Source organism: Rhinoraja longicauda, chromosome 10 (assembly GCF_053455715.1).
Source record: "Rhinoraja longicauda isolate Sanriku21f chromosome 10, sRhiLon1.1, whole genome shotgun sequence".
Classification (NCBI taxonomy): domain Eukaryota; kingdom Metazoa; phylum Chordata; class Chondrichthyes; order Rajiformes; family Arhynchobatidae; genus Rhinoraja; species Rhinoraja longicauda.
Window position 1 is genome coordinate 59896725 of NC_135962.1, and position 27513 is coordinate 59924237.

The 27513-nt window shown below is 45.6% G+C and overlaps 1 protein-coding gene across 1 annotated transcript in view; it reads right to left on the reverse strand.

Annotated features, from left to right (window-relative positions):
• The window catches only part of LOC144597497 (uncharacterized protein C14orf132-like), a 55852-nt gene extending 34529 nt beyond the window's left edge, over positions 1 to 21323 (reverse strand). The window contains exon 1 of the mRNA XM_078406963.1: positions 21089 to 21323. Within this exon, the coding sequence (XP_078263089.1) occupies positions 21089 to 21115 (27 nt within the window). The 5' untranslated portion in view covers positions 21116 to 21323. The remainder of the gene's footprint in view (positions 1 to 21088) is intronic.
• Positions 21324 to 27513: the final 6190 nt, after the last annotated feature.

The window sequence follows — 27513 nt, forward strand, 5'->3', positions numbered from 1 at the left end:
AAGACTACAAATAGCAATGGAATAATCATGTTGGCTGAGAAAAATCTATCCAAACACCGTGTCCCTGCTTCTATTTATATTGCTCTTGGAATGTTTTGCATTTTGAACATGGCTCAAATTTCCAAGAGATACACAGTAGTAAATCAGGAGTACTCCAGTGATTCATGAAAGGCGCAGCTCAAGAGTTGAAAAGATGTATTGCAAAAACTGAATTGCGTAATCTGAACTGTGAAGTCAAATCGAAAAGCGTTTAGCGCTATAAATATTTAAACTGCTTTTACATCTGCTGTCCATGGGAGATGGCAAGTGAAAGATGTTCTCACAAAGGATAGGACGGACTGAAGGACAGAGACAAGTTCAGGAAACAAACTTTTACAATCATCTTTTCTAAGATCGACCTTGAGGAGTCTAAGTCAATGCTCTCTTCTCGCTATTTAATAGGCAGATGACACAATGTTGTTTCCATCCTGGTACAGAAATAATTTGGATTGAAAGCCATCCCATCATTACTGTGTGGATGTCATGATGAAGTTATGAGATGTGGAGGTCACCATGAATAGTGGTGCTGCCAGAGGTCATGCTTTTCAAACTGCCAGGCGGCGGTGATGTGGCATTTCTCCAGTCCTTCCATTAAGAATGATCATGTCTGATGAACAACCATTTAAACGATGCATCTGTGCCAAGTACAAGCTCCAAACAACAGAAGGCATCACTCGACCGTTAACTCTGTCGCTGCCAACAAAAATCCCTAAGAACGTTGGGGAAGGTTAAGCTCTGACACGAGTGGCCCAAAGTCCTGGCTGGAGACTCGGGCTCAATCCTGACCTCTGATGCGATCTGTTTGGAGTTTGTTTGCTCTCGCTGTGACCCTCCGGATGCTCAAATCTTTTCCCACTGCCTTCTGTGGCAGAGAATTCCACAAATTCACAACTCTCTGGATGAAAATGTTTCTTCTCCCCTCAGTTTTAAATGGCCTCCCCTTTATTTTTAGACTGTGGCCCCTGGTTCTCGACTCCCCCAACATTGGGAACATTTTTCCTGCATCTTGCTTGTCCAGTCCTTTTATAATTTTATATGTCTCGAAAAGATCCCCTCTCATCCCGCGCCTGATGAAATCCGGCAGAGACATGTGAAGTTTAGCATATCATAGGAAGAACAAGAGAAAGACAAAGAACTGCAGATGCTGGAGTCTTAACCAAAACACAAAGTGCTGGAGGAACAGCTCAGACTGCGTCTGTGAAAGGAATGGACAGGTGTTGCAGGACCCATCTTCAGGCTCAAGGGCAAAGCAAGGGAAGCCAAACTGGAGGATATAAATCAAAAAGTACAAGACTTGTCCCTCTCCGGTGACCAGGGGGTGACCCGAACTGAACTCAATATTCCAGCTGCAACCTCACCACCATTATGTGTAACTATAACATAACGTCCCGATGGCATGAAATTTTCCTTGTCCATTCTATCTACAAATGCCACCTGATCTGCTGAGTTACTCTGTTGTAGATAGACCTCATCTATTGTATCCGCTGCTCTAGATGTCAACTTCTTTACATCGGCGAAACCAAACACAGGCTCGGCGATCGTTTTGCTCAACACCTTCGTTCAGTCCGCCTTAACCAACCTGATCTCCCGGTGGCTGAGCACTTCAACTCCCCCTCCCACTCCCAGACTGACCTTTCTGTCATGGGCCTCCTCCAGTGCCATAGTGAGGCCCACCGCAAATTGGAGGAACAGCACCTCATATTTTGCTTGGGCAGCTTGCAACCCAGCAGTATGAACATTGATTTCTCCAAATTTAGACAGTTCCTCTGTCCCTCTCTTCCCCTCCCCCTTCCCAGTTCTCCCTCTATCTTCCTGTCTCCACCTATATCCTTCCTTTGTGCTGCCCCCCTGACATCGGTCTGAAGAAGGGTCTCGACCCGAAACGTCACCCATTCCTTCTCTCCTGAGATGCTGCCTGACCTGCTGTGTTACTCCAGCATTTTGTGATACCTTTGCTGAGTTACTCCCTCACTTTGCATTTTGCTCAAGATTCCAGCATCTGCAGCTCCTTGTGCCTTCTACACTGGATTCCCATGATGATGGAGGCCAGTGTGCCAAAAGTCTTCTTCACCATCCTATCAGCTTGCAATGGCCACCGCCCTGTCTACCTGCAACGGTTACTTGAAGTCCTACCACAAATGTCTGTATACCAAAATAGAAGCACAAGTAATTAAAGAGGTCAGCAGCAGTGTGGAGAATAAACTGGCCTAAAGGCTGAAATCAGAGTTGTGCTAACTGGCAGTATATATCCTTGGCGTGCAGACATAAAACACGCATAACATGTAGCACTGAATGAAGGATCAGAGGGCTACAGTCAGGCATCATTCCGCCCCCCCATGGCCACTGTGGAATTTAAACTCACAAAGGTTTACTGACCTGAAAAGCTCTCTGTGTTAAACCCCCTCTCCCATCCCACCTTCTCCTCCCCACCATTCTCTTTCCTGTGCCTCACCTGAACCTGTACCGATTTCTCCCATCCACTTCCCCTCCCACCTACATTATTCCTGTCTTCATAATTAACACAACTTCTATTCCTATCTCACACCTTTAGTCTTTTCATCGACACAAAATGCTGAAGTAACTCAGCGGGACAGGCGGCATCTCTGGAGAGAAGGAATGGGTGACGTTTCGGGTCAAGACCCTTCTTGTGTCTATCTTCAGTTTAAACCAGCATCTGCAGTTCCTTCGTAGACATTGTCTTTTCGTCTCTAGCCTTTGTCCAACCGTTTGCCTATCAAAATTCCCCCTCACCTATATCCATCTATCACTTGCCAGAATTTGTCACGCCCCACCTACCACCACAATCAGTCTGAAGAAGGGTCTCGGCCCAAAATGTTACCTTTCCATGTTTTCCAGAAATGCTGCCTGACCCATCGAGTTACCCCAGCACTTTGTGCCGGGATCTATGCTCTGTGTCTTTGCTTGCACGATGGACTTTGATTTTGCACTGCTTTTGGTTACCTAATATTAAATAATTGTACTATCGATTATTATATATTTATCTGTGTAATCGCATTTATGGACTTGTTAAGGCGTTGTAAGTAAGAGTTTCATTGTTCAGTTGTCAGTACGTGACAATAAAACATTCTTATCTCTCTTGACTCATTAAATCTCTCCATAGATACTGCCCGACCTGCTGAATTTTTCCAGTGGCTTTCTGCTTTTATTTCATTCAGCATTTCTATATTGCTTTTCCATCTCTCATTCTTCTCCATTTGGACCATTATGTGATCTTGCACCCAAAGTAATTCAGTTAGCTGTTACGGGCTCAGCGAACCACTCAATTCATGTACAAATGTACGGGATGAACATCATACTTTTAACTTGCTTTCCTTAAAAAAGTTAAAAAGCTTTATTGTTACCATTCACTGATCCGCACCCTCCAAGCAAGAACAGCCCATCACCTGCACAGGTGGGGGATGACAGACAGCCCTGCTTGCGACTGCAGATATCCAGACCAGACCATCCCACACATGGTGAATGACTGCTCACTGAGGCTTTTCCCTGGTGGCATCAAGGCCATCCATCCAGCAACTGATGCTGCCCTGCACTGGCCTGGATGTCTACCCTTGACCTGCTACTGTAGGCTGTGCACGCCATGCGCAAGAAGAAGACTGAAGGCAATTCCTGAGGCTGGAGATCTCCATTTCCATGGTGATCAGCACCCAGCCTGTGATGAACCAGATACTTGTGCAAATTAGAAATATCAGTGGTGGGCTGTCAGAGGAAGAGCTATTGGCTGATTGGAAATCTAATATAGAAGGCTGTATCGTGAACCGATTACCATAGCAACAACACAGCAAAGAGCCAAAAACAAAATCATCTGCTCTCTTCTGAGAGCAAAGGCTGTGTCTCCAGTCCACACATTTTAATTTAAAACCACACTGTGATGCAAATGCCTTTCCTTCCCTGCCCTCATCCGGAGCACTTAAAACACTTAATTAGCAGGAATTTGCCTCCCACCCACAGGTTAACTGCTCGTCTCCCTCCTCAGACTCTTGTCAGATAATGCTTTTTGGCAAAGGAGCTCGAGTGGAAGTGAAGGACAGGCGTATCGTGCGCCTTTCACCATTGTGAGATGTCCTCAGCGACTCTGAGATGCTGCAGTCACTGTGGTAACAAAGGGGAAGCAGGAGCACAACATTACACACGCTGTGCTCCCACAACATGCCACGTGATCATGTTCGAATAGCCCACGCTCATGACGCGGGTACAGGAATAAATATCAGTGCTGGCACGAGGGGGAGAGCCCCCCTGCTCTTCTTCCAAGGAGACCAGAGGATCTATGACATCCACCTTTGATTGCAGACAGTGACACAGTTTAATGTCTCATCTAGAACGCTCCATGGTGATCAGAGCCCATGTTGACAGTTTAAACATTGTTAGCAAAGTGAACTGTCAGAACTCAAGCAGACGGTTGATTGATTAGAAATCTATTACTGGGAGCTGGATCGTTAATTGATTTCTACAGCAACCACGGAGCACAGGGCAATCAAATAAAATCTAGGCTCATCTGATAGAGAAGGCTGTGAGAATGCAGACTTCCCAAAACGTTGCACTGAATGCTCAAATACACCTAACAAGGTCGCTTGGATAGCTTACAACCCGACAATATAAACTGAATTCTCCAATTTCAAGTAATACCCACCCTACATCCTTCCCTTTTCTGTGTCTCCCTTCGGCACATTTCTCTGTACACTCAGCTTCCATGTCCAACACCCCATTTCCCTCTTATCCCGCCTCTTTCCCGTCCCCCCTGTCTCCTTCCACCCATATTTCTCCTTCCCTCCGGCTGTACATTTCACTCCTCATCTCTCCTTATCTGATGTCTCCTTTTAAGCTCCAGCCTTTGTCACTTACTCCACTCGTTCCCAGTCCAACCCCCATCTGTATCCACCCATCACTTGCCAGGTTTTGTCCCCGCCTCTCTTCCAACTCTCCCCCGCCCCCCACCTCCACTCCATTCAATTTGAAACAGGGTCCCAACCCGAAACATCATCTGTCCATTCCTCTCCACAGATACTGTCGGACCCACCGAGTTCCTCCGGCACTTTGTGTTTTGCTCAAGATTCCAGCATCTGAAGTTTCTTGTGTCTCCATGAATGAGACCAGAGCAGGCAAAGACAGGGAGCAGACAGCTGCGTGACAACAAACACGAAGGGAAAAGGAGGCTGCTGCTTGGTGTGGCCATAGGTGAAATGGGTCCCATAAAATTCAATGCTAGAACCATTGTGGCTCCCAACTTATCTCAACAATTTAAACTTTGCAATTATCGAAATTTCTAAATTTGCAGGTGACATCAGTTGGGAGAATAGTCCATGCTGAGGAAGGTAGAACATAGAACAGTACCGGATGCTGGAGTAACTCAGCGGGTCAGGCAGCATCTCTGGAGCGAAGGACCCATTCCTTCTCCAGAGATGCTGCCTGGCCCGCTGAGTTACTCCAGCATTTTGTGTCTACCTTCGATTTAAACCAGCATCTGAAGTTCTTCCCTGCACATAGAACAGTACAGCACAGGAACAGGCCCTTCGGCCCAGTGTCCGTGCCAAGCATGATGCCGTTAAACTAATCTCGTCTGCCTGCAAATGATCCATATTCCTCTATTCCCTGCATATTCATGTGCCTATCAAAAAGCATTTGAAATGCCACTGTTGTGTTTGCCCTCACCCCCCACCAACCTGACAGCCGGTTCCAGGCATTCATCATTCGCTGTGTACCAAACAGCCCGAAAATCGTTAATGGACTTATCAACTTAAGAGACACTTAAAAATGTTAAGAATAGATTAGCAAATGGATTTCAAGACAGGTGACATTAAAAAAAGAACAGGAATGGGTCAAAATGGCCCCTCGAGCCTACTCTGCCATACCTGGAAATCACAGCTTATCTAGGCTTCACCTTCAATCCATCTTTACTCTTCCTCTCAGCTGTTCCCAGATTTGATCCTGACCCTGGATGTTTTCCCTGCGACCATACGAGTTTCTACTAAATTCCCGTATTTCAAAGAAATCCAGGTTAATTAACATAGAACAGTGTAGGAAGGAACTGCAAATGCTGGTTTATACTAAAGATCGAGCCAAAATCCTGTGGTATCTGCAGGACAGGCAGCATCACTGGATAGAAGGAATGGGTAACGTTTCGGTTCGAGACCCTTCTTCAGACTCAAGTCTTCAGATCTTATCTGCCTGCACATGATGATGGCATCAACTGGTAGAGCTGCTGTCTCACAGCGCCAGAGACCTGGGTTTGATCCTGAGCTCGGCTGTTGAGCATGTGGAGTTTGCACATTCTCCCTGTGACCGCATAGGTTTCTTCTGGCTTCCTCCCACATCCCAAAGATGTGCAGGTTTATAGGTTAATTGGCCACTGTAATTTGCCCCACCAGTGCAGGGAGTGGATGAGAAAGTGAGATAACATAGTATGAACATAGTGAACACATTGTGATCAATGGTCAGCATGGACGTGCTGGGTCGAAGGGCGTACCTCGGTTGTACCTCGAGACATGATCAGTAAGCCTGCATTCCCTACATATACATGTTCCTAAAAATCTCTTAAATGCCACCACCACCATCCTTGCCTGGGGATTCCAGGCACTCACTGCCCTCTGTGTAAGATATGTGCCCCGTACATCTATTTTCAACCCTCCCCCCTCACTTTAAAACTATGGCCTCTAGTCTTTGACCTTTCCACCTGGGAAAAAAGATTCTGACTGTCTACTCCATTTATGCCTCAAATAATTATATATATTTCTCTCAGGTCTCCCTTCAACTCCAGTGTACCAGAGAAAGCAATTTAAAGGGCCTGTCCCACTAGGCGATTTTAAGGCGACTGCCGGCGACTAGGCTGTCGCCGACAGTTCACTGGGGTGTCGCGGGCATGATCGTGAGGAGTCTTCCAAAGATCGTATTGGATCTTAGTGGATCTCGGTGCGTCGCTGAGAAATCAAATGGTTTGAAATCTCTCGGCGACAGCTGGCTTGTCGCCAGGTATCGTAGCTTATTGCGGTCGCTGTCGCATGCTGTCCCCAGGTTTGATAGGTTCTCTTAAGATGCATTTAGAAGCACATAATATTAAAATAAGTAAAGTCATTTCAAAATACCATAAAATGCTTGTGTTTAACCAATTTATTTACCGTCAGGACATTTGACAGGTAGATTGGAGACGACAGTTTGACGGTCAGGTAAGCGTGGGAATTGTCGCGATGTTTTTGGCCTCAGCCATTACATTTAAAGTGGGCTCCAAACCCAGATATGCAACCCAAAAACCAGATATACATCTCCCTTACATTTTCAAAGAATGCCCACACACTTTTCATAAAAATCCACTTAACCACTTTTTAAATTATTTTTTTAATACAGCTATTAATTAGTAAACTGGAAGTAAATCCAGTTCATTCCTTGTTACAGTGAAGCTTGGTCTTTAAGTAACCCATACAAGGTGTTATAGTTCAAAACTCTCAAGTACTTACCGACTTGTCAGTGATTTCAGCGAAAACCAGGACGCGGGAGAAGCATTGACAGCGTGGGAATTTTCGCAATGTTTCAGAAGATGCTGTAATCTCGACCTGACTCGGCATTGTCATGGTCATTGTCGTCGGGTAAAAGAAAAGTTCGGCGATCTGCTACGACTTTGACAGTCGCCGGCAGTCGCCAAAATAATCGCCTAAGTGGGACAGGCCCTTAAGTTTGTCCAACCTCTCCTTGTAGCCAACACCCTCTAATCCAGGCAACATTCTGGTGAACCTCGACTGAACCTTCTCCAAAGCCTCCACATCCTTTCTTTTATGGGGCAATCAAAATTGCACACAATACTCCAAATACATCCTAATTATTCAATTGATCACTGCAAATTGTGCATGGACTATAGATGTGTGGAAGAATTCGGGGCTGCAGATGGGAATGTAGGGAGAATAGTTTACAGGTAAAAGTTTGCCACAGAAGGCTGTGGAGGCCAAGTCAGTGGATATCTTTTAAGGCAGAGATAGATTCTTGATTAGTATAGGTGTCAGAGATTATGGGGGGAAGGCAGGAGAATGCGGTTAAGAAGGAGAAATCGACCAGCCATGATTTAATGGCGGAGTAGACGATACAATAGACAATAGACAATCAGTGCAGGAGGAGGCCATTCGGCCCTTCGAGCCAGCACCGCCATTCAATGTGATCATGGCTGATCATTCTCAATCAGTACCCAGTTCCTGCCTTCTCCCCATACCCCCTGACTCCGCTATCCTTAAGAGCTCTATCTAGCTCTCTCTTGAATGTATTCAGAGAATTGGCCTCCACTGCCTTCTAAGGCAGAGAATTCCACAGATTCACAACTCTCTGACTGAAAAGGTTTTTCCTCATCTCAGTTCTAAGATGGGCCGAATGGTCTAATTCTACCCCTCTCACTTATGACCTAAAATTAGTGGGGTGAATGGGATCATTCCAAGAGCCAGTACAGTCTAAATCGATGAAAAGGGGAGAAGAGGAGAAGTGAAATGTAAAGCCGGAGAGAGGAATATGGGTGGTAGGGGAAGTGGGGAGAGGAAGACCATTGCCCTATCCCCACCTCTCTTTTCCAACATTCTCCCTCCTACTCCATGTCTGAAGAAGGGTCCTGAGACGAAATGTCACCTGTCCACACCCCCCACAAATGCTGCCTGACCTGCTGAGTTCCTCCATCATTCTGCGTGTTATTCTCCGGATGCTTGAAAGCTAATGAAGTTTGCATGGACAGATCCCACTTTAACTATGAATGCAGGAATTCATAATGGAGCAGATGGAAAGATACTCAAGCAGACATGACAGTTTATTACATTAATTATCAATTGCGCTTTAAAGAGTTTCGTTTGGCGGTCATTGCCCCAGTGAAGGATCGATCGCTCAAGTTTGAGTGGATTTACTGCTGCAACATTAATCTTTGAAGCAGCGCCCAGCATGAGAGCAAAATAGCTAACAAATATATTTTTCTCGAGCCAAACATCTCAAGGTGATCCTCCTGTGTTGGCTCATGGCTACCGACACCTTCATCCATGCCCACTACCTCCAGAATCTACAATCCCTGCCAAAACCAAAAAGCAGCTTAGGCAGAAATCTGTTGTCCTTGTCTGTATTTACGTTGTCCCATTCACCCACTACACGTTGACAAAAGAAAGTAAACCTGCCTTCATCGGTCGCAGCATTGAGTATTAGAGTCAGGAAGTCATGTTGCACCTTTATTGGGCTTCAGTTAGGCTGCATTTGGAGTATTGTGTGCAGTTACAGGAAGGTGGTAGTGACGTTGGAGAGGGTGCAGAAGCTTACCAGAATGATTGAAGGGTATTAGTTATAACGGAAGGTTAGACAAACTTGGATTGTTTTCTCTGGAGCATTGGAGACTGAGAGGAGACCTGATAGAAGTACATAAAATTATGAGAGGCATAGAGAGTAGAAAGTAGTGGAGATACCATCAGTTTGGAGTGGAGACCAGGGCAGCCAATCTAGAAGATAGTTCACCACCAGCTTCTCAAGAGCAATTAGGTGCAGGCAATAAAAGCTGGCCTTCCCAGCAATGCCCAATCCTGAAGAATGAATAAATAATGTTACATCCCCCCAAATAAACAAGAGTATAAACCAGACAAAGAAGTTGGGGAACAGATACATAAATCACCAAAGGTGCAACAGATTAAAAAGGTTGTGCTAAAAAAACAATCTAAGCACAGTCTGCCATTTCGCAGAGAGAAAATGGAAAAAAGAATTACAAATAACCTGCACCCAAACTTTGGCATGTCAGAGCATTGCACATAGTCCTGGTCTCCTGATAAAATGAGACACATGGCAGCCTTAAAGGCGTGGAACAGATTTGCACAGATTGCACACGTACAGAGGTTGTGATCACTGGCAAAAGTTGAATGGGGTGAGGCTGTTTCACAGGAAAGTGGCTGAAAGTAACCTGATCGGGATTTCAATCAGCTTGAAATAGTGATGTTCAATTGTAGGGAGAGCAAAGGTGCCTGGAATTAAAACTAGACTTGGATAAACCCACTTTAGAATTCTAGAGAACAGAATGTGGGACTCATTCTCAAGAGAGAATAGTCAACTGAATTTTAGAGATGAGTTTAAGGGGAAGCTGAAGATTTCATTGCAATGTCCCCATCCACCCTCACACTCGACAAGTCATTGTGGCTGTAGTCTACTCGTCAGGGTGGGGCAATAGGTTCCTGCATCCGGTGTCTCACTGGTATTGGTATTGATTTAGTATTGGTATTTATACCAATCCATTATTATTGTCAGGTACAGTGAAAAGCTTTTGTTTGCATGCTATCCAATCAAATCAGACAACACAAGACATGAGTAAAAACAAGAAAACACAAGTACAACAGGTAGAGCAAAGAGAAAAATCTCTACTATATTCTATAGTGGAGAATATAGTTCCCAGCATTGCAGCACATCAGTTCCAGTACAAAAACAATTTCTCCCTCCACCGTTCTTTCAGGCAAAGGACGACACAAAGTGCTGGAGTAACTCAGCAGGTCCCATCCCGACCCGAAACATCAGGCAGCATCTCCAGTCCCTTAGTCTCCTTTGCTCCAAAATAAACAGGCCAGCCCCCAATGGTCTATCTGCTAGTCACATATTTAACAATGGTCTATCCATCCCTCATTGTAAATCTCTACGCTATCTTTTGTGCATCCACATCTTTCAGTAATCCTCCAGTGGAAAGTCCCTCCTCCCACCCAGCTGAGGTGCTCAGACATCGAGGGTTTTGAGTTTGGGATGATGCTCCTTTCATGGGAGGATGATCCCAGCAACAACTAACATTGCTAGGGGTGGAAAGCAGAACAGGAAAGGTCTGGGCTGTGCGCTTTGCGTCTATTGGTGTCTCCAGGCTGTTTCCAGCAGTGAGTGTGTCAGACAAAACCTACCTTCCATCTAACTGCGTAAGGCCGAGCAGTTAGGTTTGTGATTTGCTGCTTTCCCGCGGTGAACAATTAAGCTGAGAACATGATTGACCGGAGTGATTAGACCGTAGCAGGCTAGTTGCCATGGAGACGATGATTGCAAACCAGAGAGGGGTAAGGTCACTGGGTCCCCGTGGAGGCTGGGAACAGAACCATCTCACATCCCTGTTAACCTGCGTCGGGTTTTGGCAAAGTGCCGTGATGGTCACCCTTTTCATCGGGAATGTGCCTGGAAGGGTGAGGTAGAGGCTATGGGGAAGTAGGGTGAGGTGGGAGAGTAGGAGTTGAGGTGGAATTGGGCTGAGAAATTGGTAGGGGGTGAGTGCTGTTTGGAGTGTTGGGTGTGAGGTGAGAACATGGATGGTTAATGGGAGAATTCTACAGGTGTCAGAGGTTATGGGGAGAAGGCAGGACAATGGGTTAGGAGGGAGAGATACATCAGCCATGATTGAATGGCAAAGTAGACGTGATGGGCTGAATGGCCTAATTCTACTATTCCTTATGACTTTATGAATAAGGGGTCAGGGGGAGTTGGTGTGAGAAAAAGGAATGAGTCGTGGACCATAGGTTGTGCGGGAAATTGGAGCTGAAGAATAGGGATGACATGGGTTTGGGCAAAGGGTGATGGTGAAAATGTGGCGAGGGGCTTGATAGTTTGGTTGGAACACTGGGTGTATTGTAGATTTTGGCTGAGAGTATAATGGTCGTGTCCTGCAGAGTGTGAGGGTGGATGGGGACCTTACAATGACAACTTCAGCTTCCCCTTAAACTAATCTCTAATATTCAGCTCGACCACTCTCTCTGAGAATGAGTTCCACATTCTCACTGTTCTCTGGGGCAAAGAATTCTGAAGTGGACTTACCCATGTCTAGTTTTTATTCCAGGTGCTTCGTCTTTGCCGTCTCTACAAGTTGCTCTTTCTTTGCTCTATCTATTGTGCTTGAATTTGACGTGATTGTATACATGTAGAGCATTTTTTAATCTTATTGGATAGCATGAAAACAAAGCTTTTCACTGTACCTCATTACATGTGACAATAATAAACCTAAACCTAACGTGTTCTTGAAGAGCTGTGCTCTGTAGGGCACAGCGGAATCGGAGCATCTCAACCAATGTGAACACAATGGGCTGGAGGCCTTCTTTCTGGGCTGTAACATTGTCTATGACAGCACTACCCTCAAATGGCCTCTCAAAAAAGGCCATATACAGCCACGACTGTGCAGCCAAGTACAAATACAATCCAATCTATAAATTCACGGACGACAACACCATTGTGGGCCGGACATCAAATAATGATAAAATGGAATACACGAAGAACATTGAGAACCTCATGACAACCGTTCTCTCAATATCAGCAAATCAAAGGAGATAGTGATCGACTTCACCCCAGTATATATTGGCAGTGACGAAGTAGAGGTGGTTGTAGGCTTTAAGTTCCTAGGAGTAAATATCACTAGCAACCTATCCTAGACTATTTATATCAAAACAATGGCCAAGAAAGCAGACCAACACCTCTACTTCCTTGGAAGGCATAGGAAGTTTGGCATGTCCCCAACAACTCTCACGCACTTCTAGATGCGCCGTAGAAAGCATTTTATCAGGATGCATCACAGCATGGTTTGTGAACAGCTCCATCCAAGAAATTGCAGAGAATTGTGGATGTAGCCCAGACCATCACGCAACCCAACCTTCCTTCCATTGACTCCATTTTACACCACACGCTGCCTCAGCAAGGCCAGCAACATGAACAAGGATGAGTCTCGCCGCGGTCACTCCCTCTTCTCCCTTCTCCCTCCAGGCAAGAGGTACAAAAGTGTGAAAACAATTCAGGGACAGTTTCTTCCCAGCTGTTATCAGGCAACTGAATCATCCTATCAACAAGTAGAGTCCTGAGCGACTATCTACCTCACTGGAGACCCTCGGTCTATCTTTAATCAGACTTTATTGGACTTTACCTTGCACAAAACGTTATTCCCTTAATCATATATCTGTACATTGTGGATGGCTCCATTGTAATCATGTATAATCTTTCCACTGACTGGTTTTGGGTTTTTTTTGTTTTTTTTTTAAATAATTTTTATTTTCTTTGGAAGTAAGCACATTACATTTTAATGGTTCCTTTTTACAGGTGCCAAGAATTATTAAAACATTATTTGTACAACTTCCTTTTTTAAAAAGAAATGAGAAAGAAAGAAGTAGTGAAGAGTAAAGAATAAATTAGTGAGTATAGAGTGAAAAAAAAAAAAAAAAAAAAAAAAAGAAATGTGCGAAAGTAAAGCAGAAAGGAGATTCTTAATCAATTTTCAATCAAACCCAGAATTTTTAATTTTATGCTGATATTACACCGCATGATTCCACAAGGTCAATAAATGGAGACCAACTCGATAAGAATTGGTCTTTTTTTTCTATTAGGAGGAGTCTCATTTCTTCCAAATGTGCTGTTTCCAACATATTACCAATCCACATTTTAAGTGTTGGTGGAGTAGACTTTTTCCACAATTTAAGTATGAGTTTTTTCGCTATTATTAAACCATAATTCAAAAATGAGATTTGGGATATATTTAATTTATTTAATTTATTTACATCTCCAAAGATAATCATTTCCATGCTAGGTTCCATTTTTGTCTTAAATAAACTAGTAAATACATCAAATATATCACCCCAAAAACTTTGAAGTTTTATGCACGAAACGAAAGCGTGTGTAAGATTGGCATTTTGTGAAAGACATTTATCACAAATGGGTGAGATATTTGAATAAAATTTATTCAACCTAACTTTTGAGTAATATAGTCTGTGTAATATTTTAAATTGGATTAAATTATGTCTAGAGTTAATCGAACATTTATGTATGTATATCAAATACCTCTCCCATGTTTCTTTAGAAATTTTTATCAGTAATTCTTTTTCCCAGTCTTCTCTAATTGCCTCTGTTGGAGGCAATTCTCTATTAAGAATACTGTTATATAGATATGATATTAATTTTTGTGAGTCCGCCTTAATATTCATTGCTTCTTCCAGTGGGTCTATCGTTATATTCTGTGATCTTGGTATATATTTTTTTATAAAGTCACATATCTGTAAATATTTAAAGTATTGGTTATTATTGAGATTAAATTTTGATTTTAATTGTTGAAATGATAATAAACTGACTGGTTAACACGCAACAAAAGCTTTTCATTGTACTCGGTTGTACTCGGTACACGTGACAATAAACTAAACTAAATTAAAGATCACTGCTCACTGGCACCATATGGGACAGTGTGTTAGTCAATTGGGGGTTCTGGTGTCTGTTGTTTACTTGACTAGTTATACACTGGGCAGGCTACATCCCTGCTGAACCAGGGTGGGTGGAGCGTGACCCCCTTGTCTTTCCCAAATAGGTCTTCATCCCAGATAATCCACATGTAATGAATCATTCCCACCCTCAAATATCCCACAGGATATATCCCACAGGATCAACCATTCTGTAACGCCTGGACTTTCCTGACACCTTCCAAGCAAGAAGATAGCAGATGGAAGACCGCAGCATTGGCATCAGTAGACTGTAGGTGAGGCATGAGGGGAGTGGAGAAGGGCAACACACACGTAAATAACCAAGGGCCAGAGAGAAACTGGAAATTTCCGTGACTGGCGATAAACACAAATCATCTACACAGAATTCCTGAGCAAAAAACAAACTGTTGAAGGAAGTCAGTGGGTCAAGTACTAACTGTAAAGAGAAATTGATTGATTGATTGAAAGATACAGCATGGAAACAGGCCCTTCGGCCTATCGAAACCACGCCAACCATCGATCACCTGTCCTGTTCATCCAATCCCTACACACACTAGGGACAATTTACAGAGACCAATTAACCTAAAAACCTGTTTGTCTTTGCGATGTGGAGGAAACCCATGCGGAAATGGACAGCTGAAAATTCAGGTCAGGACTCTTCTTCCGTCCGTCTGATGGAGCAGAGCGGAGAAAGCCGAAAGAAAGCGGAGAGAGGAATGAGCTGGTGTGATGGGTTGATTGGCATATGAGTTGGATTGGGGAGGAGATCATAATAGCCGGGGATGGTGAGGACATGGGGGTACAAATGGTGCAATCTGATAAGCAAGGAAAGGGAGGAGTGAAATGTAAAACCAGAGGGAGGGGTGTGCAAATGAAAAATGTGGGAGTAGAGAGGGGAGTAAGATGAACAGATGGAAAGGAGGGGGGAGTAGTGGGGGAGTAAAAAAAAGGTGTGCTAGGAGTGGGAGCTGGGTAGATAAGTTGGGGGAAGGGGTATTGAAGTTGGAAAATTCCCAACCCAACATTAGGGACTAGGATTTCAACAGTCTAAGATGCAAGTAGGCTTATTCTATCTTTAACCCCGACTTTACCAGACTCCAGGCGAGGAAAATACAGTTCACCAAAAAGAGAATCCTTTTGAAAATTCCCATTGTTTGGAATTCCCTCTTTTTACAGTGTTGCGATTATTTCACCCTGCCTTCATTTCCCCTCTCCCGTCTCTACGCCTCACCCTCCCATCTCCTCCACCCTTCGCCAGGTTCCTCCATGTCCTCCTTCTTTACCTCACCCACCAATCCCTCTCACCCTCCTTCCTAACCTTCCATCCCTCCCTCCCTCCTTCAATCCCTTTCTCTTCAATTTCGACCTCCCTTCTTTCCTTCATTCTCTCCTATCCCTTCACTCCACTCCTATCCCTCATCCTTCACCCCCTGCTCCATCCCACTCCCTCCATCCTCTCTCCCACTGCTTTCTTCCCTCTCAATCTATCTCTCTCTTGCCTTCTCAACTCATTCCTATACCTCTCCCCCTCACTTCCTCCATCCAGCAATCCCTCTCCCTTCCTCACTCTTCATCGCTCCATTGCCATCTCTCTCCTGCCCTCCTTCCATCCCTCTCTCCCCATCTTCCTCACTTTCTGTATCCCTCACTCTCCCTCCATTCTCACCCTCTCCACCCCTTTCACCGTCTTCCTCACTCCCTCCATCCTCACCCGCTCTCTCCTTCCTTCTCCATCCCTCAGTCCCCCCTTCCTCACTCTCTTCATTCCTCTCCCCCTTGCTCACCCCCTCCACCTTTTTCACCACCACCACCATCCCTCTCCCACTCTTTCCAACCCTTTCTCCCTCCAGTTTTTTCATTCCTCCTTCATCCTCCATCCCTCCTCCCACCACTCCCTCGCCCCCTACATCCATTCACCTTCCTCCATCCCTCTTCCTCCAGCTCTCTCTCCATCCCTCTCCCCGTCTCCTTCGCTCTCTTCATCCCTCCATTTTCCATCCCTCACCCCCTCCATCCCTCTCTCTCTTCACCTATCTCACTCTCTCCATCCCCCACTCCACCTTTCCTCACCCTCTCCCTCTCCTTACACCATCACTCTCTTCAACCCACCCTCACTCCCTCCATTCCTTTCTCTCTCTTCACCATTCCTCTCTCTCCATCCCACTCTCCCCATTGTCTTCACTCTCTCCATCCATTCTACATCCCTCTCTTTCTTCAGCTATCTCACTCTCTCCATCAAACTCTCCATCCTTCACTCCCGCTCCCTCATCCCCTCCATCCATCTCTCCCCCCATCTCATTCTCTCCATCCCTCTCTCCACCATCCTCTTCACTATCCTTCACTCCCTCATCGCCTGGCTCTCATCACCTACAGTGCCCTCCATAATGCTTGGGACAAAGACACATCATTTATTTATTTGCCCCTGTACTCCACAATTTGAGATTTGTCATAGAAAAAATTAGATGTGGTTAAAATGCACATTGTCAGATTTTAATAAAGGCCATTTTTATACATTTTGGTTTCACCATGTAGAAATTACAGCAGTGTTTATACATAGTCCCCCCATTTCAGAGCACCATAATGTTTGGGACACAGCAATGTCATGTAAATGAAAGTAGTCGTGTTTAGTGTTTTGTTGCATTTCCTTTGCATGCAATGTACAAGATGGCGGCGCCTAACGGCAGCGGCTGACTAGCAGTCTGTCCGTCTTTTTTTTTGTTGTGTGTCGGTGTTGGGATGGTTTTTATATATTTTTTTTGGTTGTGTATGTGTGGGAGGGGGTGGTGGTGTGGGTGGGTGTGGGGGGGGGGGAACTTTTCTCTTCCTCACGGCGCGGGGTGCGGCTCGGCTGCGGGGCCTAACATCACCCGCTGCGGCTCGGCCGCTGGACTTAACAGTGCCCGGTGCGGCTTGGCCGCTGGACTTTACATCCCCCGGTGCGGCTTGGCCGCTGGACTTAACAGTGCCCGGTGCGGCTTGGCCGCTGGACTTAACAGTGCCCGGTGCAGCTCGGCTGCGGGGCTTTACATCGCTGGTGCGGCTCGGCCGCGGGGTTTTACATCGCCCGGTGCGGCTCGGCTGCGGGACTTTTCACCGCTGGTGCGGCTCGACTGCGGGACTTGACATCGCCCGGTGCGGCTCGACCACGGGACTTAGCTGCGCAAGGCTTGGTCGCGGGCCTTTCATCGCCCGGTTCGGCCGCGAGACGTTTCAGCGCCCGGTGCGGGGACTGTGCGGGTCGGTCGGGGACGAGCTGTCTGTCCGTGGGCGTGGGAAAGAGAGTGGAAGTTTTGTTGCCTCCATCACAGTGAGGGGGTGTTTGGAGTCACTGTGATGGATGTTTGTGTTGGGGTTATGTGTCTTGTATTCTTTTTTTTTATATGACTGCTATGTAGTTTCGTTCGGTACTTCGGTACCGAACGACAAATAAAGCTCTGTTATACCTGTTATACCTGTTATGACTGCTTGAAGTCTGCGATTCATGGACATCACCAGTTGCTGGGTGTCTTCTCTGGTGATGCTCTGCCAGGCCTGTATTGCAGCCATCTTTAGCTTATGCATGTTTTGGGGGCTAGTTACCTTCAGTTTTCTCTTCAGCATATAAAAGGCATGCTCAATTGGGTTCAGATCGGGTGATTGACTTGGCCACTCAAGAATTGACCATTTTTTAGCTTTGAAAAACTCCTTTGTTGCTTTAGCAGTATGTTTGGGATCACTGTCTTGCTGTCGAATGAACCGCCGGCCAATTAGTTTTGAGGCATTTGTTTGAACGAGCAGATAGGATGTGTCTAGACACTTCAGAATTCATTATGCTACTACCATCAGCAGTTGTATCATCAATGAAGATAAGTGAGCCAGTACCTTCAGCAGCCATACATGGATCTTGGGCAGTTCCTTCTCTCCTCCATACTTTGCTCTTGCCATCACTCTAATATAATTTAATCTTCGTCTCATCGGTCCACACGACCTATTTCCAGAACTGTGGTTGCTCTTCTAAGTACTTCTTGGCAAACTGTAACCTGGCCATCCTCTTTTTGCAGCTAACCAGTGGCTTGCATCTTGCAGTGTAGCCTCTGTATTTCTGTTCATGAAATCTTCTGCGGACAGTGGTCATTGCCAAATCCACACCTGGCTCCTGAAGAGTGTTTCTGATCTGTCGGACAGGTGTTTGGGGATTTTTCTTTGTTATAGAGAGAATTCTTCTGTCATCAGCTGTGAAGGTCTTCCTTGGCCTGCCAGTCCCTTTGCGATTAGTATGCACACCAGTGCTCTCTTTCTTCTTAATGATGTTCCAAAACAGTTGATTTTGGTAACCCTAAGGTTTGGCTGATGTGTCTAATAGTTGTATTCTTGTTTCTCAGTCTCATAATGGCTTCTTTGACTTTCATTGGCACAACTTTGGTCCTATCATATCATATCATATATATACAGCCGGAAACAGGCCTTTTCGGCCCACCAAGTCCGTGCCGCCCAGCGATCCCCGTACATTAACACTATCCTACACCTACTAGGGACAATTTTTAAAAACATTTTACCCAGCCAATTAACCTACATACCTGTACGTCTTTGGATATGTCCTCATATTGATAAACAGCAATAAAAGTTTCCAAAGGTGATGGAAAGACTAGATGTTGGGAGCTCTCTTATACCTGCATTAAGGAGGCATTTAAACACACCTGAGCAATTACAAACACCTGTGAAGACATGTGTCGCAAACATTATGATGCCCTGAAATGGGGGGGACTATGTATAAACACAGCTGTAATTTCTACATGGTGAAACCAAAATGAATAAAAATACCTTTTAATAAAATCTGACAACGTGCACTTTAACCACATGTGATTGTTTTCTATAACAAATCTAAAATTGTGGAGTACAGAGGCAAATAAATAAATGGTCTTTGTCCCAAACATTATGGAGGGCACTGTTGTGCACTCTCTCCATCCCTCCTTCATTCTTCATCCCTCATCCCCTCCATCCCCCTCGCTCACTCTCTTCAACTATCCCTCTCTCTCTTTTCACTTACCTCACTCTCCATCCCTCTCCCTCTCCATCCCCCTCATTCCATCCCTCCCACTTTCCATCCCTCCCTCTCTCCATCCCTCTCTCTATCTCACTCTATCCCTCTCTCTCTCCATCCCTCACACTCTCTCCATCACTCTCTCCACCCCTCCCTCACTCTCTCCATCCCTCTCACTCTCTCCATCCCCCTCACTCTCTCCATCCCTCACACTCTCACTCTCTCCATCCCTCACTCTCTCTCTCCATCCCTCACACACTCTCTCCCTCACTCTCTCCATCCCCCTCACACATTCTCCATCACTCCCCCTCACACACTCTCTCCATCCCTCACACACTCTCTCCATCCCTCACACACACTCTCACTCTCTCCATCCCCCACTCTCTCTCTCCATCGCCCACTCTCTCTCCATCCCCCACTCTCTCTCCATCCCTCACACTCTCTCCAACCCCCACTCTCTCTCCATCCCTCACACTCTCTCCATCCCACTCTCTCTCTCCATCCCACACTCTCTCCATCCCTCACACTCTCTCCATCCCCCACTCACTCTCTCCATCCCCCACTCTCTCCATCCCCCACACTCTCTCTCTCCATCCCCCACTCTCTCTCCATCCCTCACACTCTCTCTCTCCATCCCCCAATCTCTCTCCATCCCCCACACTCTCTCCATCCCTCACTCTCTCCATCCCCCACTCTCTCTCCATCCCCCACACTCTCTCTCTCCATCCCCCACTCTCTCTCTCTCCATCCCCCACTCTCTCTCCATCCCCCACTCTCTCTCCATCCCTCACACTCTCTCCATCCCTCGCACTCTCTCCATCCCCCACTCTCTCTCTCCATCCCCCACTCTCTCCATCCCCCACACTCTCTCCATCCCCCACTCTCTCTCTCCATCCCCCACTCTCTCTCCATCCCCCACACTCTCTCTCTCCATCCCCCACTCTCTCTCCATCCCTCACACTCTCTCCATCCCACTCTCTCTCTCTCCATCCCCCACACTCTCTCCATCCCCCACACTCTCTCTATCCATCCCCCACTCTCTCTCCATCCCCCACACTCTCTCTCCATCCCCCACACTCTCTCCATCCCTCACTCTCTCCATCCCCCACTCTCTCTCCATCCCCCACACTCTCTCCATCCCCCACACTCTCTCTCCATCCCTCACTCTCTCCATCCCCCACTCTCTCTCCATCCCCCACTCTCTCTCTCCATCCCCCACACTCTCTCCATCCCCCACACTCTCTCTCCATCCCCCACTCTCTCTCCATCCCCCACTCTCTCTCCATCCCCCACTCTCTCTCCATCCCTCACACACACTCTCTCACTCTCTCCATCCCCCACACTCTCTCCATCCCCCACTCTCTCTCTCCATCCCCCACACTCTCTCCATCCCCCACACTCTCTCTCTCCATCCCCCACTCTCTCTCTCCAACCCTCACACACACACTCTCTCTCTCTCCATCCCCCACACTCTCTCCATCCCCCACACTCTCTCTCTCCATCCCCCACTCTCTCCATCCCTCTCACTCTCTCCATCCCCCACTCTCTCCATCCCTCACACACACACTCTCACTCTCTCCATCCCTCACACTCTCACTCTCTCCATCCCCCACTCTCTCTCCATCCCTCACTCTCTCCATCCCCCACTCTCTCTCCATCCCTCACACACACACTCTCTCTCTCCATCCCTCACACACACACTCTCTCTCTCCATCCCTCACACACACACTCTCTCTCTCCATCCCTCACACACACACTCTCTCTCTCCGTCCCTCACACACACACTCTCACTCTCTCTCTCCACCGATCACCTCTCCCGCCCCCTCGCCCCCCTCACCTGCGCGGCCATGAAGGAGAGGTCCATGTTGGTGGCCGTTCCGCCGGCGAGGCGCGGTGAGGGTGAGGGTGAGGGTGAGGGTGAGGTCGCGGTCCGCGCGCGGGCGGGCGGGCGAGCGGGCGTCAACTGTCGAGCGGCGGCGGCGGCAACAACAACAACAACAACAACTGGCGGCCGCGCGCCTCCCTCTCTCACTCCCTCTCTCACACACTCGCGCGCGCTCGCAACCGCGCTCCCGAGACCCGCGCCGCCGTCACTTGGGCTAGCTCGCCTCGCCCCCCCCCCCCACTCGGTTGCCAGGGCAACACTCCCTCAGCAACGCCGGGCCCAGCCTCCAGCCCGCAGCCTGTGCTGGGCCTTTACTGTCGTTATTATCATTATTATTATCATTATTATCATTATTATTATTATTACTACTACTACTACTATTATTATTATTATTATTATTATTATTATTATTATTATTATTATTATTATTATTATTATTATTATTATTACCATTTTATTATTACTATTATTATTACCATAATTATTATTATTACTATTGCTATCATTATTATTACTATTATTATTACTATTATTATTACTATTATTATCATTATTATTATAACTATTACTATTATTATTATTACTATTATTATTACTATTATGATTATTATTATTATTATGATTATTATTACTGTCATTATTATCATTATTATTATTACATTATTATTATTATTATTATTATAATTATTATTATTATTATGAAGATTATTATTATTATTATTATTATGATTATTATTATTATTACTATTATTACTATAACTATTACTATTACTATTATTATTATTATTATTATTATTATTATTATTATTATTATTACTTGGTCAAAGGGATTAAAAGTAACATTAGCAAATTTGCGAATGACACAAAGCTGCGTGGGTGGCAATGTGAACTGTGTGAGGATGCTATGAGGATGCAGGGTGACTTGGACAGGTTGTGTGAGATGGCAGATGCAGTTTAATGTGGATAAATGTGAGGTTATCCACTTTGGTGGAAAGAACAGGAAGGCAGATTATTATCTGAATGGTGTCAAGTTAGGAAATGGGAAGATCTGGGTGTCCTAGTACATCAGTCACTGAAAGTTAGCAGCAGGCAGTGAAGAAAGCTAATGGCATGTTGGCCTTTATGACAAGAGGAGTTAGACAATAGACAATAGGTGCAGGAGGAGGCCATTCGGCCCTTCGAGCCAGCACCGCCATTCAATGTGATCATGGCTGATCATTCTCAATCAGTACCCCGTTCCTGCCTTCTCCCCATACCCCCTGCCTCCGCTATCCTTAAGAGCTCTATCTAGCTCTCTCTTGAATGCATTCAGAGAATTGGCCTCCACTGCCCTCTGAGGCAGAGAATTCCACAGATTCACAACTCTCTGACTGAAAAAGTTTTTCCTCATCTCAGTTCTAAATGGCCTACCCCTTATTCTTAAACTGTGGCCCCTTGTTCTGGACTCCCCCAACATTGGGAACATGTTTCCTGCCTATAACGTGTCCAACCCCTTAATAATCTTATACGTTTCGATAAGATCTCCTCTCATCCTTCTAAATTCCAGTGTATACAGCAGCAGCAGCAATCAGCAGTAGCAGCAGCAGCAAGCAGCAGCAGTAGCAAGCAGCACCAAGCTGTGTTGCTTGGGAAGTAGTGTGTGGGGATTGTGTGGGGATTGTGTGGGGATAGTAAGGAGTAAGACCTGTGTGATCTCCCGGACTAGTTTCGATCGCCTAGCTTGGGGTCGGAGAGGAATTTCCCGGATTTTTTCCCAAATTGGCCTGGGTTTTTTATCCGGTTTTTCGCCTCTCCCAGGAGATCACTCAGTTCTTTTGGGTGGGCGGTTGGAGCGGTTGGAGTAGCGGCCGGGCGGTAGGTTTAGTAACCGAGCGCGGGGCTTTGTTTGGAGAGTATGACTGCCAGGGCAGTTTTTTGTTCTGGGTGTCAGATGTGGGGAATCTGGGAGTCTGATAGTCTTCCAGACATCCACATCTGCGCCAGGTGTGACGAGATGGGGCTCCTAAGGGACCGTATTAGGAACCTGGAGCGGCAGATTGATGACCTCCGTCTGATCAGGGAGAGTGAGGAGGTTATAGATAGGAGTTACAGGGAGGTGGTCACTCCTAGACCACGGGAGGTAGACAAGTGGGTCACTGTTAGGGGGGGCAAGGAACCGAGGCAGGGACTAGGGAGTACCCCGGTGGCTGTACCCCTTGGAAATAAGTACTCCTGTTTAAGTACTGTTGGGGGGGACAGCCTACCTGGGGGCAACGACGGTGCCCGGGCCTCTGGCAAGGAGTCCGGCCCTGTTGCTCAGAAGGGTAGGGAAAGGAAGAGGAGAGCAGTAGTAATAGGGGACTCTATAGTGAGGGGGTCAGATAGGCGTTTCTGTGGACGCAGTCGGGAGACCCGGATGGTGGTTTGCCTCCCTGGTGCCGGTGTCCGGGATGTGTCTGAGCGTGTCCAGGATATCCTGAAAGGGGAGGGAGAGGAGCCAGAGGTCGTGGTACATATAGGTACCAACAATATAGGTAGGATAAGGGAAGAGGTCCTGAAAGGAGAATTCAGGGGGTTAGGAAGAGAGTTAAAAAAAAGGACTTCCAAAGTAATAATCTCAGGCTTACTGCCTGTGCCACGCGATAGTGAGAATAGGAATGGAGTGAGGTGGAGGATAAATACGTGGCTGAGGAACTGGTGCAGGGAGCAGGGTTTCAAGTTTCTGGATCATTGGGACCTCTTCTGGGGGAAGTATGACCTGTACAAAAAGGACGGGTTGCTTCTGAACCCGAGGGGAACCAATATCCTGGCGGGGAGATTTGCTAAAATAACTGCGGAGACTTTAAACTAGTACGGTTGGGGGGAGGGACTCAAACACAGATAGCTAATAGGCAGTGTGTGAGGCAGGAGGCAGAAAAGGGAAACACTCAGACCCAATATGTAGGAGAGAAAGAAGGGAAAAGAAATAAACTGAGAATAAGAAATGATGGGTCCCTTAAATGTGTATATTTTAATGCTAGGAGCATTGTAAGAAAGGTGGATGAGCTTAGAGCCTGGATTGACATCTGGAAGTATGATGTTGTGGCGATCAGTGAAACATGGTTGCAGGAGGGTTGCGATTGGCAATTAAATATTCCAGGATTTCATTGTTTCAGATGTGATAGAATCGGAGGGGCAAGAGGTGGGGGTGTTGCATTGCTTGTCAGGGAGGATATCACAGCAGTGCTTTGGCAGGACAGACTAGAAGGCTCGATTAAGGAGGCTGTTTGGGTGGAACTCAGAAATGAGAAAGGTTTAGCAACACTTATAGGGGTGTATTATAGACCGCCAAATAGGGAACGAGAATTGGAAGAGCAAATATGTAAGGAGATAGCAGATATTAGTAGTAAGCACAGAGTGGTGATTGTGGGTGATTTCAATTTTCCGTATATAGACTGGGAATCACATTCTGTTAAAGGGCTGGATGGTTTGGAGTTTGTAAAATGTGTGCAGGATAATTTTTTGCAGCAATACGTAGAGGTGCCTACCAGAGAAGGGGCAGTGTTGGACCTCCTGTTAGGAAATGAGATGGGTCAGGTGACGGAGGTATGTGTTGAGGAGCACTTTGGGTCTAGTGATCATAATGCCATTAGTTTCAATATCATTATGGAGAAGGTCAAATCTGGACCAAGGGTTGAGATTTTGGATTGGAGAAAGGCTAATTTTGAGGAGATGAGAAAGGATTTAAAAGGAGTGAAATGGAAATTGTTGTTTTATGAAAAGGATATAATAGAGAAATGGAGGATATTTAAAGGTGAAATTTTGAGAGTACAGAGTCTTTATGTCCCTGTTCGGTGGAAAGGAAAGAATAATAATTTGAAAGAGCCGTGGTTTTCCAGGGAAATTGGACACTTGGTTCGGAAAAAGAGGGAGATATACAATAAATATAAGCAGCAGGGAGTAAATGAGGTTCTTGAGGAATATAAAGAATGTAAAAGGAATCTTAAAAAGGAAATTAGAAAAGCGAAAAAAAGATATGAGGCTGCTTTGGCAAGTAATGTAAAAGTAAACCCCAAGGGGTTCTACAGATATGTCAATAGCAAAAGGATAGTGGGGGATAAAATTGGTCCATTAGAGAGTCAGAGTGGACAGCTATGTGCTGAGCCGGAAGAAATGGGGGAGATATTAAACAATTTCTTTTCTTCGGTATTTACCGAGGAGAAGGATATTGAATTATGTGAGGTAAGCGAAACAAGTAGAGTAGTGATGGAAATTAGGAGGATTAAAGAAGAGGAGGTACGGACACTTTTGAAGAATATAAAAGTGGATAAGTCTCCAGGTCCTGATAGGATATTCCCTAGGACATTGAGGGAAGTTAGTGCAGAAATAGCAGGGGCTATGACGGAAATATTTCAAACGTCATTAGAAACAGGGATGGTGCCGGAAGATTGGCGCATTGCGCATGTTGTGCCTTTGTTTAAAAAAGGTTCTAAAAGTAAACCTAGCAATTATAGACCTATTAGTTTGACGTCTGTGGTGGGAAAATTAATGGAAAAGATACTTAGGGACAATATATATAATTATTTGGATAATCAAGGCCTGATTAGAAACAGTCAACATGGATTTGTGCCTGGAAGGTCATGTTTGACTAATCTTCTTGAATTTTTTGAAGAGGTTACCAGGGAAATTGATAAGGGTAAGGCTGTGGATGTTGTCTATATGGACTTCAGTAAGGCATTTGACAAGGTTCCACATGGAAGGTTGATTAAGAAGGTTAAATCGTTGGGTATTAATAGTGAGGTTGCAAGATGGATTCAACAATGGCTGAATGGGAGATACCAGAGGGTAACGGTTGACAATTGTATGTCAGGTTGGAGGCCAGTGTCTAGTGGAGTGCCCCAAGGATCTGTGTTGGGTCCACTGTTGTTTGTCATTTACATTAATGATCTGGATGATGGTGTGGCAAATTGGATTAGTAAATATGCAGATGATACTAAGATAGGTGGAGTAGTTGATAGTGAGGTAGATTTTCAAAGTCTACAGAGAGACTTGGGCCTTTTGGAAGGGTGGGCTGAAAGATGGCAGATGGAGTTTAATGCTGATAAGTGTGAGGTGCTGCATTTTGGTAGGACAAATCAAAATAGGACGTACAGGGTAAATGGTAGGGAATTGAGGAATGCAGTGGAACAGAGGGATCTGGGAATAACTGTGCATTGTTCCCTGAAGGTGGAATCTCATGTGGATAGGGTGGTGAAGAAGGCGTTTGGTATGCTTGCCTTTATAAATCAGAGCATCGAGTATAGAAGTTGGGATGTAATGTTGAAATTGTACAGGGCATTGGTGAGGCCGAATCTGGAGTATGGTGTGCAGTTCTGGTCGCCAAATTATAGGAAGGATGTCGACAAAATGGAGAGGGTACAGAGGAGATTTACTAGAATGTTGCCTGGGTTTCAGCACTTAGGTTACAGAGAGAGGTTGAACAGGTTGGGTCTTTATTCTTTGGAGCGTAGAAGGTTGAGGGGGGACTTGATAGAGGTTTTTTAAATTTTGAGAGGGACGGACAGAGTTGACGTGGGTAGGCTTTTCCCTTTGAGAGTGGGGAAGATTCCAACAAGGGGACATAGCTTCAGAATTGAGGGACAAAGGTTTAGGGGTAACATGAGGGGGAACTTCTTTACTCAGGGTTGTGGCTGTATGGAATGGGCTTCCGGTGGAAGTAGTGGAGGCTGGCTCGATTTTATTATTTAAGAGTAAATTGGATAGGTATATGGATAGGAGGGGATTGGAGGGTTATGGTCTGAGTGCAGGTAGATGAGACTAGGTCAGGGAGAATGGTCGGCGTGGACTGGTAGGGCCGGACAGGCCTGTTTCCATGCTGTAGTTGTTATATGTTATATGTTATACAAGCCTAGTCGCTCCAGTCTTTCAACATATGACAGTCCCGCCATTCCGGGAATTAATAATAATAATAATAATAATAATAATAATAATAATAATAATAATAATAATGCATTACATTTATATAGCGCTTTTCAAACACTCAAAGACGCTTTACAGGGATTACTAGGACATAGAGAAGAAAATAAATAGATAAATAAGTAAACGAACAGAAAAAGGAGACAGAATTAACCTACGCTGCACGCCCTCAATAGCAAGAATATCCCTCCTCAAATTTGGAGACCAAAACTGCACACAGTACTCCAGGTGCGGTCTCACTAGGGCCCTGTACAACTGCAGAAGGACCTCTTTGCTCCTATACTCAACTCCTCTTGTTATGAAGGCCAACATTCCATTGGCTTTCTTCACTGCCTGTTGTACCTGCATGCTTCCTTTCAGTGACTGATGCACTAGGACACCCAGATCTCGTTGTACGTCCCCTGTTCCTAACTTGACACCATTCAGTTGAGCATAGGAGCAAA